The 12405-nt window shown below is 43.1% G+C and overlaps 1 protein-coding gene across 1 annotated transcript; it reads right to left on the bottom strand.

Moving 5' to 3' along the window:
• Positions 1-1323: 1323 nt before the first annotated feature.
• PRLHR (prolactin releasing hormone receptor) lies at positions 1324-5047 on the bottom strand. The gene is given in 5 exon segments (XM_050899091.1): positions 1324-2418; positions 2421-2501; positions 2503-2544; positions 3659-3721; positions 5003-5047. Coding segments are annotated over 5 exon segments (1326 nt in total).
• Positions 5048-12405: the final 7358 nt, after the last annotated feature.

Here is a 12405-nt window from a genome sequence, read left to right as displayed (position 1 = left end):
GCCACACATCAAAATCAGTTCCTCAAGGAATGAGTGGAAAGCATCTCAGCACTGACAAGGCTACGACGACGTCCGCTCCTCTGGCTGGGAACGCAGTTGACTTGCAGTAGGGTCAGCAAATTGGGGTTACACAAGACAATGGCAAGAACACAATTCAATGATGTCGGTAAAGTAGTCATATATCTTAATGTCCCCCTATTTGGATGATTTTCCACCACACATCATGTTTCCAGTCTGTCCATCCTTGATGACAGCATCAACAAATCCACCAAATAAGCTGTTGCACACTCTGCATCGCAGTTGCACCGCACAGAAATAACATCACCCTGGTTTTATTTCCCCTCTCGCAATACTGCATCTCACGCTGCTACATGCTCTGCTGCAGGTTCAGGAGACACAGGAGGTTTGGGATTGCATGATGATGTTGGGTTCAAAAAGCACGAAGCGTAGATTCCTGCCCAATGCGGTTAGCCATAGCAGGCAGGTGAGCAGCCCTGCTGCAAAGACTTCTACTCCATCCACTCGGCCAGCGGCAAGGAGAAAATGGCAGCGAGGGAGGAAACCATGCAAGGCAGACACAGCACACCCCACCAAGGGCCACAGGCATGCAAGCGAGCCAGTCGTCTTGTCCAGAGGTGCTTGGAGGGAGTGCAAGGGAGCTGATGCCGTTGCCCCGCACACCACTCGCACCCTCGGGAGCGAGGAGACCCCTGCACGCTGCTGCTGCCAGCGCAACTCAGCGGGCAGAGGGAGGCTCGGAGCAGCTCCTACCAACCTGGTTTCCTGACTGCAGCTGAGACAGCTGCTCAGGAAGGGCATTTCAGAGCCTCAGGGTATGTTCAGCATGGCCCTAACCCAAGAGACTACAGGAATATTGTTAGTCCTCTACCTTAGATCCTGTGCTAAGGACTGGACTCTGGGTAGATATGCAGATTTAATTTTTACCCAATCCAGAACACTTCCTTGTGGAGGTATTTAGGTCTCATGTTCATCCTTGCTTCTCCCTGTCCCCAAATTCCATGTCTGTACTGCCAGCAATATCCAAAACAGATAGGAAGGATCCCTGTAGCTTATATAAAGGTATCTTATTGTGCTAACATTTCCTTGGCTTCTAACTCCTGTCAAAGAAGTAAAGGCGTTTTTGGGACATGACATCTGTCTCTCCTTCTCCAGTAGGAGTGGAGGTGCTGGGGAAGCTACGCATGGGACTTGTGTTGTTATAATTGAGCCCTGAGGACAAATGTCAGGAATCAGGACTAATTAATAGTGGAAAAGACTTACAGTGTTACCGTACAAAGGAAGCGCACTCCCACCAGCTCTCGTTTACAGCACCACACTGGCCATAATGCAATTTGTAGTGGGTCTAATTTTCTTCTTTCTCCAGGCAAACATTTTCTTCAGCTCCCCCCTGAAGCTGTCATGGAGCCAGGCATAGAGGAAGGCATTGGTACAAGCAGACATCATTGCAAACCAGTGGCACAGCAGCTGGATGAAATTGAAGTACTGCTTGTCAATCAAGCTGATGTCTATGTCCTTTATCATGTTGAAGATGTGCAGAGGCAGCCAACAGACTCCAAAGGCTGCCACCACTAAGACTAGCAAGCGAAAAGTCTTTCTCCTCCTTGCTCGGTCCCACTCAGCTTGGCCCTGGGTGACGTTGCCTGGCACCACACGGTTTTTCAGCTTGACTGAGATTCTCAGGTAGGACAGGGAGATGACAGCCAAAGGCAGTACATAGGTGATGATGAGAGTGCTGTAGGCATAAGCTAAGCGATCTCTTTTCATGTGGAACCAAAACTCCTCGCAGATGGAGAAGTCCAGTTCTGGGAACTCTGCGTGGTAAGTGTGGACCAAGGCTGGGGCAGCCAAGGTACAGCTCAGCAGCCAAATAGCAGCCAGGATATAAGCACAAATAGGGATGGTGAGCCTCCTGCGGAACGGGTACACCATGGCGTAATACCTATCCACAGCTATGACAGTCAAGGTAAAGACAGACACAAACACAGTGACGGGTTGCATCAGGAAAACAAAGTAGCACATGAAACGCCCATACACCCATCCTCTGGGCTCAAAGGCATACGCGAGTGTCAGGGGTACACAGGTTGCACACATGAGCATGTCGGAGAAAGCCAGATTGCCTACCAGAAAGTTGGTGACATTGTGCATTTTTTTTGTCTTACAAATAACATAAATGAGAAGGTAATTCCCAATGACACCAATAAAAACCACTAGTGAGTAGCAGGGGATGATGAGTGGCTTGAAGGTCTGAACAAACTGGAGCCCTGAGAATAAATTGCTCGCATTGCTGTGAATCGCAGAGAGGAAGCTTTGGGAGGTTAAATTGTCCGAATTCATCATTTCCCTCCTTTTGTCGTTTGCCGTCAGCTGAGTGAAGTAGTTACCACTGCACTACTCCTGCACTCAATCAGTGTGGATAATGAATGGATTACTGGCTGTCCAGCGGTTACCACATGGATAGTAAACAAGCATCCGTAAAAGCAAAAGGCAAAGTTGTAATCCTTGAGAGGCAGCTTTCAGCAATTCCTAAGAAAAATCAAATACAACCAATTTCCATTAAAGTCCTCCTGTATTTACTGTTAAATCTAGGTTTTGACAGCATGCCACTTAATAAACATTTAATGCAGTGAGTACTTACTGCTGTGGTTTTTTAATCCCATATGATTTTCCTGTGGATGCCAAGAAGTGCCCTAGATGTCTGTCTTCTGCAAATCCAGGAGCGTGTGTGTGTGTGTGTGTGTGTGTCAGAGAGAGAGAGAGAGAGAATATATGAGTGAGAAAGAGGGTGATGCGCATTTACAAGCTAAGTGGAGATCAGTGTTTTTAAACAGTCTTCACTACTAGATCATGACAGATTTGTGTATAAGCTTTTATCCCTATTGGCTGTCCTGGGTATTACGTTGCTCTTTGCGTGTTTCTTACTGATAGTAATTAGTTCTTGAATATCCTTTCAAAAATTCCTTTCTTCTTCCAGTGCTTCTATAATTGCCCCTCTCAGCTAAAAATCAATTTACATTCATTAACACTAGCCTGCACAGTATCTAATCCAAGATTCACTTTGCCACAGTCCTCAGAGTGTCCAGAAAAGCTACCTGTGAATTTGCTGCTATAAAGTGGCTGTAAAATAGAATTTTAATAACATGCTGAAGCCAAATAAATGTTTATGCCACTAGAGGGACTCAGCTACGTACCCGGTGAATGAAGTTAGGCTTATAAATGTGCATTTAGCATGTAGCACAAAGGATCTTATTTTATTTAAATTTATTTTCTAACGGTGCTACAATGTTTGCTCCCCCATTGTAAGTATTTTCGGTGGGGTTTACACATCTTTAAAGGTAAACACATGCGAGCATCTCAAAGGAAATATTAGCATCCAAAGAGCTTAGCTATGAGGGTTCACCTGCAGTGAACCACAGCGAACTGTTTCTAATATTGCAGCCGCCCAAAAATATGTGGGGTGTTTCTTCATTCCTGCAGCAGGTTTGCAGTCATTAACATTTTCTGTACCAGACAACAAGGGCTAAACAGTCTGTAAAACAGCGTGTACTTGTTCTGTGTGGTTCAGACATTAGAAAGTGAAAAATCAGGATAAGTGCTTAGAGAACACACGTTTAAGCAGACGTCCCCATCCAGCTCTTACCTATTGCCCTAATTCTCCCTTAACTCTCCTCCATTTCAACCACTTCTGGGACCAGGATCTCAGCTGGTGAAAAACAGTGAAACTCCACTGCATCCATTTATACCACCTAGGGAAACTAAAAAATAACAACTTCTGAATACTTCCGAGCAGAGAACATGGCTAGGTTTTGCAAGGCACTCGGGGGATTTAGACACAACTTCAATGGACAGTTTACTTCCTAACCTCTTAGACTAAGGAAATATTAAACTATTATTTTCTATGAGGCTATAGGCAGGCCCACATCCTTCTTTTGATTTGATGTAATTTGACATAGACCAGAAGTTTAAATAGATTTCATTTGTGTCATAGTCCTTTCCCTAATCTTAAAACAGAAGCTAATCTTGTGTGTAGCCCTTGTTCAGACCGGAGCCATTCTCTCACAACTACTTATGATGGATGAGCATTTCAAACATAGTAAGTGCTGACTCTGTGCTGCTGCATTTATGGTTAGATTATGCTATGGACTGGAATATGGCTATAATTTCAGCCCAAGGGGAGAGCTGAAGCATGTAGCCATGTTGCTCAGGAGTGCCACCCTTCACTTCATGGATGTAGTAACCTACCCATGACCCATAGAAAAAATGGGATGTTATATCCCACTTCAGAGTCCAATATCTCACCTATTTGAGCTGGATGGGACCCAGAGCAATATAGTACCTATTTATCTCTACCTACCCAAATCCAGAATAGGAAAGGGAGCTGAGGGTAGAGGTTGCAAAGAGGCAAGGAAATAAGGGTTTCCTACTGCTTTCACCACCCAGTGCAACCGTACTATTTGGTTATAAGCAGCATGCTGCAAAAGTAATTCCTAAACCCCATAAATGCCATTGTTTCACTTAATGTGGGAGAAATGTATGGTCTGATTTAAATCCTACCGAAGTAGGATTTCAGTAGGCTTTGGACGTGGTCTCTAGTATAAGCCGAATGTCACAGAAAAATGAACGGGGAGCATATGTAAATGGCCTTCATACTGCCCATATCCTACTGGAATTGTAAGGCTTATGCTAGGAAAGAAGCCTCACGATAATATCAGTGCACGTATAATAATTGAAAATCACATTTTTAACTAAGTGTTTTTTCTGTTTCATTCCCAAGAGCTGCAGAGTAGATTCAACACATATCCTCATGGTATTCCTATGAGAAAAAGGTTTATACTTTGCTATGTGAGAATAGAAATCAAACAAAATATCATCTAAAGTAGCCTTCAAGGTCACCTTAATGCTCAGGTCACAAAAACCTGTGTGTAACCTTAGAGGTTCTTTTATTTCAAGCTGTACCAAGCAATCTTCCTGCATTTCCTCTTACCTTTAAATGTGTTTTCTTCACCTCTGCAACCAGTAACCAGTACATCTTCTGTTTGAAGGCTCCTATCCTGTTTCTGTTAGTGAGTTTCTGTTTGTTTTGGCTTCAGGTAGAAAATTTCTTCAGTTCAACTGTACTCTACAGCGAAGACCTGGAAAGATAATATTTAATAGGGGCTTGAATAGAAAACGTATCTCAACATTTTACCCCAAAGAAATCCCCTTTCCTCCTTTTAAAACTGCAAATATTAATCCTGTTTAGAATTTCCTAGGCTAGATGACAAAGTCCTTCCTGAACTGAGTATAAGTCTATTTCACACACAGAATTTTCTCATTAAAAGAGAAAAGGTCACAGAAACTGCATTACTGTCATATTAGAACTGTTTTGATATTCCAAGTGTATAAGGGTGTCATGTGTAGGAATGCTGATTAGTGTCTAATTGAAACCCTGGTCTTCCTTGAGTCAATGGAAAATGTTATATCTAGAGCCAGACCAACAGTTCACAGAAACATTTCACTGCTGAGCTTTCATGATCTCTTATGCTAACCTGTCCAGACATTTTGAGTACAAACATTGTAAGCTGCTATGTGACTTTCAGAAAGTGGTAAACCTCTTAAAGTACTAACGCTGTTCCTTCTGTGCATGTCTAATCATCCCTGTAGTTCCTAACTAAAACAGCATGATCCAGCAACGAGATCCGATCCTAGCAGCTATATTTGCAAAGCCCAGCAGTACATCTTAAGCTGGCAGGCCCTCTCTTCTATTATTTAGGCTTTGCAGACTTAAAAAAAGTTTCTTCTGTCATTAAAGTCCCACAGTTTCAGGTGTTAGTTTTCTATGTTCTTGTTTATTTGATATGTATCTTCTTCTGTAAAACACAACTTCTTCTGAATCACATAACTCCTTTAAAAAGTCTTTCACATTCTTCCAGGAATGTTGCGTGCAGAGCAGATCAGGTAGTTCTTGCAGAGCCTACAATAAAAATAGACGCTTTGTCTATTTTGAATGAAATAAAGCTGGACGTTCCTTCAGCAAATTCTTCGTTTGACCAGCCAGGGAACAAGGCTGTGTGTATCACACAACAATTTCAAGACAGGGCAGCCTGTCCCTCCTTCTCTCATTTCATCATATAAATGCATCCTGGCTGCCCTTGCTGTGGACTGAGACATCGCAGTCTCTAAACTCTAAAACCCATGTTTACAACTAAGGGTTTTGTTTGGTTGGCTTGGAGTTTTTTGGTTGTTGTCGCTGCTTTTCTCAAATTCAAGGTACCAAACTTTGATAAACTCAGGATTCAGTTTAAAGAAATTCATTTAAGCTGAAGAGGAGCTTAACAACATGAATGGAGGCTTGAATTTAAGTCAAAACATGCTTGAGGTTGCACGCTAAATATAGAAAAGGGGCTCTACTCTTCCCCGTATGCAGAGAATTCTTAGTCTGCTGAGCAAAGTGAGATGAGAAAAGTGAGCTGGTTCCTTAGATGACAAGGATCTTGTGCTAAAATAAAGATAACAGTGTAAAAACTGAGGAAAAATACAAGTGGTTTCCTGGAAATGAAAGTGCTGGATCACAATTACCACAACAAGGTAAAAGCCAAATGTAGAAGTGAATAAACTCATACTGTCAGGAGCTAGCTAATCCGCGCTGCCAGGTTCTACAAGAACTGGCACATGGAACTGCTGGGTGAGAAGTAAGGGCTTTTCCTGTCTTTATGGCATGGGAACACAACCCTGTGACTGAAGAAAAGCAAATGGGCCACCTGTCCTTAAGAACAGGAAGGGGGGGATGTGACGGGAAAGTGCAGGCCCTTTAGTCTGACAGCAGTTTTACAGTAGGTTTTAGACTAGATTTAAGGACAGAGGAAAGATAAAGACAGAGAAGAGACAGAACAGGATACCAAAGGAAGCTTTTGTCAAATTAACCTTCCATTTATGCGTTATTAAAGTGATTTTTCTCAACGCAGGATATGTAGTAGATCTTCTCAGTTTGGGTTTGCATAACACGTGATGTGATAGCATATGAGAAGCCATCATCTATACCAGAGGAAATGTCCTAAGAACTGTGAGGCAGGCAAAGAACAGCAATATTTATGAAGGAATTGGACCAGAAGACAGCAACTATTCATGCTCCTCAAGAACCTTCCTTGGGATTGACCAGCCTTGGTAGCTCTTTTCATTTTATTATATTAGCACAAAAAGCAGGACCACCCCAACTGAATTTGATAGAACCACCAAGTTTGGAACCAGAGACGATATGGAGGATGACTGCACAATTACACAGAGAAACTTTGAAAACCTCAAGGAGAACGGGAGGAAGTTTGATATCATTACAGGGGAAAAACTTGTCATAAAAGACAGGATCGAGGTCGCCTGATAATAAGCTTTTTCACTACGGCTTAGAATGGAGTAAATTCTGTTGCAGGTCTATACAAAGGAGCAGGCAGTGCATTTGAAAGTGCAAGGAAAAGAAAATCTACTACTTTGTGACAGATTCCAGGGAGAATTTGCCTCTACTTTGTTACAATCTCTGGACAATTTTCTTGCTATAAATGTCTATTCACCAGAGCAGAATTGCACTGTGTTCTTTAAAAACACTGGGGAGGATGGAGAACTCCAGGGCAGGTAAAGATGTATTTAAGCTAAGGAACAATACTAATGAAAGAACAAATTCACCATGGGCAAATTTAGGATGGAAAGTGAAACACTTCTAAGTGGGAGGGCAACAAATTGCCTCTTGGAAGTGTTGGCTTTGGGAACAGTCAGTGTATTATGGGGGATAAAACACCTGCTTTTAACAGAAAGTTTGGTCCATTTATCACATGCATGTGGTATGATTTCTGGCATGGGGCTTGGGCTTCAGGAGGTTCCTTTCCATCTTTCATCAACACAGATTTAGACTTTGGACTTCACTCACTCCTACTTGAAAATAACTGCACTATCATGTTTTTCAACAGTATTCCCATTGATAATGTTCAAAAGATAGAATTAAAATTTATATACATGCACACCCACACACATGGGCACAGGTGAGACTAAGTCCTAAGATGTTTCTAGTATTCTTTGTGGTTCTTTGATGGGAAGATTTGTGCACTAGTGCCTGTGCAGATCAACTAGAACAGCACTTCAATATTTGCCAGATGAACTTTCACTGTTGCTGATCTTGGCACCTGCTCAGAGCAACTGATCGACAAAGTAGGCACAAAGGCAGGGTCAGCAGAGTCACTCTGTAAAAACATTTCAGCCCCAAGGCACTTCAATCCGTACAATCACTGATTCTTCTTTCTCTGTTCTTGCCTTCCTGCAAGATTGCTACCCAGAGACTTGATATAAGCAGGCTTCATTCCCCCACATCCCCACCCCCTTAAGATTTCCTTTGCCAGCCAAACCCACGCAGGAATTAATGACCAAGAAAGAAGCTGACCTGATTTTTTTTATGTTAGGTTTTGGTGTACAGTTTTGAGGGATTTTTTGAGTTTGTTTTTTTTTTTTTTTTTAATTTCTAGGCACAGGATAAGTAGGTTAAATGCTATGATGATTCAAGAGGTATTCACGTTGAATTTGTTGATTGAGCAAGCTAAAGCAGAATTTTGCTGAAAACTAGGGACTGGATGAACAAGTCTGACCATCTCCCAGTTGTCTGGACAGACATCAATAAAATTTAAGGTTTGTATTACAGATCCTTCTGTAAAACCACCACTGAAATAAAGCCTTATCATGTTACAGTAAGAGACAGTTGCTGTCTTCAGAGTTCCCATAGACAGGATACACAACACTAGAAAAAAAAAAAATGGGGCAAATATCAGAGCTAGAATTTTCCTTCTTCATTTGTAACTATGATTTTAGGCAATAGTGCTGACATATCATAGTAAAGTGTGCTTACTTTTTTTTTATAGCTAAGTCAGGACTAACCTGGGAAATGTGGTATGTGAATGTCTCTGATCTAAAGGCTGAAAGGTTCCTCTTACAAGGAAGGATTAAAATGAAAAAGTATGAAGGCAGATTTGCATACCCATCAGATGCAGCAATTCCCACCCCTCCAGAAAAACAGGCATTTCTCCTCCGCTCACGAGTCCTGAAGGGATGTAGCGTGCAATACCAATACATGCCCCAAGCTAGAACAGACTGTGGGAATTAGGTCCCAGAAACATCTGCAGATTGAATGCTGAGCCCTGGAGAAACTTAGCGTTAGAAATGTTCCCTGAAGACACAACCAGCCAGGAGTCAGGGTCATGCATGCAGTTTAGCCCTGGTGGAGAAGAGGGCTGCCGAGAAAAGCTGACGGCTGACGCCTGAGCCTTTGCAGCAACGGGGCTGCCTGGCCCCTGACACTTCTCTACAGCACCACGCAGACACGGTGCCCCCCCCGCACCCCCGTGCTGCTGGGGGCTGAACACCTTGCGAGAGGCAAGCACCGCCACCGCAAGTCACCTTCCCCCGTGGGCTCTCCCACCAGCCGGGAGGTGACAGGGCGCGGCGCCTGCAGCACCACGGACAGCGCCCGCGCCCCCGCCGCCCCGCCCCGCCCCGCCCCGCCCCGCCCCGCCCCGGCTCAGAGCGGTCTTGGGGGGGGTCACGGCTTCACCCGAGGATGAGTGTCTGTCCCCCCCGGTGTGACAAGGCAGCTCAGCCCGGAGCGGCCCTGAGAGGCAAGGGCAGGACCCGCAGAAAATCCCCCGGCACCTGGGAGTCCTCGCGCCACAGGCAGGACACACTTCGCCCACAAAAACGCTCGGTGTGCAAGCCGTGCAAAACGGGCCGGCCCGTGGTTATACTGAACCCTACCCCAAAGGGGATCTCCCCCCACGAGCTAAAGAAGGGAAAAGCATTTCCTGCTTCCTGCATTATCCCAAAGTGCCCGTCTACCCTGGTGATGGGTAAAGGGCAGAAGCAGAAGAGAGCAACTGCTACCTGATGTTCTGTAGCGACCGCATTGCCGTAAGTAAACTTGCTGGTTTCGTGGGGCAATGAGTTCAATTAATATTTGTCAAACAGAAAGGAAAAAACCCAGAGGACCAACATCATTCCAGCTGTTCTTAGTTGTTTATATAGTAATAAAATCCAACTTCCATTTAATTAACTATCCCACTAACAACAATCTGCCCTGGAGCTTTGAAAGCTCTTAATACTAAAGGTTTGTCTGGAGGACTGTCATCCAGTTTGATTATAGTTTGCATAATAACATTATGTAGAGATAAGAACACTATTTGGAAATGCGTTGTTCTGTTCTCTCATGCAAACTTATGTTTGAAAAAAAAAAAGAAGGGAAGAGAGATTGGACTTTAATAACCTACAACATCAGGAGAAAAAAACAACCTAACAGAACTTCTGATGAAGTCTTCTGCATGTTTTCAGCACAGTTCCATTTAGACTAAGGAACTGATATTTTAAAAAAGAATATAAAACCTCTTCCAGCATATTCACAGCCAGGCTGGTTTATGGTCACCTCCACCTCCAAAGGTACAGATCTATATTTGTTATCAGGACTATTTTTTCACTCTGTCTGTGTGTGTGTGTGTGCGCGCGCGCGCGCGCATTGTATCCATTTTAGCCATGTTTCAACACCTGGGTTTATTCTCTTTCTTTGTCTCCACTTCTCTTCCATAGCAGAATTTGGCTGCTTATTTTTCCCTGCTTCACGGTGTCACTCACAGCAGCCATTAAAGGCATCTGTTGTTAAGTGACCAAAATATGGAGCAGAAAAGGCTTAACGTGGAAGAAATTAGAGGAACATAGAAGGTGAATGATCATTTCACGATGACTCCCACTGCCATGACTTACCCCCCCACACCACTTCTGTTGTTTATTCTTTCACGTTACTCTGAAATATGTAGCACTGGTTATAAATGGCAATACTCCTGACTTGAAATTCTCTTCTTATGAAAATCAATGTGAATATTGCTGCAGAATTCAACATCACCCAGGTTCTCCCCTGCCCTTTTCTTTAACCTATTTGCTTTAGAATGCTTCTCTCTAGCTCTGTTAGCTTTTCCCCATCTCTTTAATACAAGAAGTTGGAAACCACAAAGACCGTCAGACTTCCTTTACTGTGACTCCTTCTGGCTCACGTCTTTCGGCCCTTCCTTTGGGTACTGTTCCACTGTTTAATGAATCTTACCAAGCACGAATCCAGCCCCATCTGTAGAGTTTCTCAGCTCATGTTACTCAGTCCTGTTATTCCCCATGGATACTATCCCATTACCTGATTGCTATTAGATTAAGAGTTTAATCTCCAAGTAGCTTTCCCCTAACGTTCCACTTTAAGAAGTGTTTTGTTCATTTTGTGACTGCATTTATGATGGGAGAATTGCTACATAGAGATATGCTACCTGAGGCAGAGAAATTTGCCCTGTTTTTTTTTTTGAAACAGCAGATTCTTTCCTCCTTTCTAGGTGACTAATGCCAACTCTACCACCAGCCCAGTCCCTACTGTTTCATTAAACAAGTTAGTTAACTAACTCCACTGTTTTATGAGTGTTGATTTCTTATTCATTAACTAAAGCATGTGCAGACCTTAACCTGGAACTTTACATTCTGTTGGCTTTGCTAAAAGCTTGCAGTAAAAAAATGCAATGTCAAAACAACTAATGGCTCAAGTGCAGTGGTTTCTGATATTATACAATACATGTGGAGAGCTTGGCTGAAATCTGTGAGGTCTTGCATGCCCCAGATATTTACATTTCTTACATCACTTTACATATATTTTGTTTCATCATGGCAACAAAATAATGCTCTCTTATCAAGAAACATGAGTATTATTTTTCAGATGTTTCATTGCCAGTAGTAGTGAATCATGAGAACCATACTGTCATTAGAGTAAAATGAAAAAGCTCCATAGAAGTGAGCTGATATATGCTACATAGGACTCGTTTATTATTTTAACCCTATTGCTCTAGTAGCACGCTGGGTGTTCACAGAGACATGCAATCAGCATTACTTATTGAACAAGGTAAGGCCTGCCCAAACAGAAGACAACTTAATCACTGCAAACGTAACAAGCCAAGAATCTCACAGCATTTTATGCACGATAATGAACATGTCTTTCTGACACCAAGCAAAGATCACTGTCATGTCCACACCAGGGAGGGTGAAGCTGAGGCTGGATAATTTTTACCCTGGAGCAGGACAGATATTGCTGGTAGAATTGACAAGGGAATCTAGACCTGCTAATATCCTACCTAGGCAAACCACCTTTCCCTGTTACTATATGAGGTGTCATCACTCCAGAGGAACAAGAAGGTAAGGCAAGAATTTCTAATTAACCATTCTCCCCTTCCCCTGTTTCTTTTCCAACATCGTAAAGCCTAGATTCAAGCAGACAAAATCAAAATACACAGCCCTAGGCAACAAGCTCCTCCAAAGCCTTTTCTGAAGATGCCCACACTATTGTATTTTCAAAAAAGCCAAAAG

This window comes from Gymnogyps californianus, chromosome 6, assembly GCF_018139145.2.
Source record: "Gymnogyps californianus isolate 813 chromosome 6, ASM1813914v2, whole genome shotgun sequence".
Taxonomy (NCBI): domain Eukaryota; kingdom Metazoa; phylum Chordata; class Aves; order Accipitriformes; family Cathartidae; genus Gymnogyps; species Gymnogyps californianus.
The sequence above is the reverse complement of the archived record's forward strand: the minus strand, read 5'-3'. Positions and strand labels throughout refer to the sequence as shown.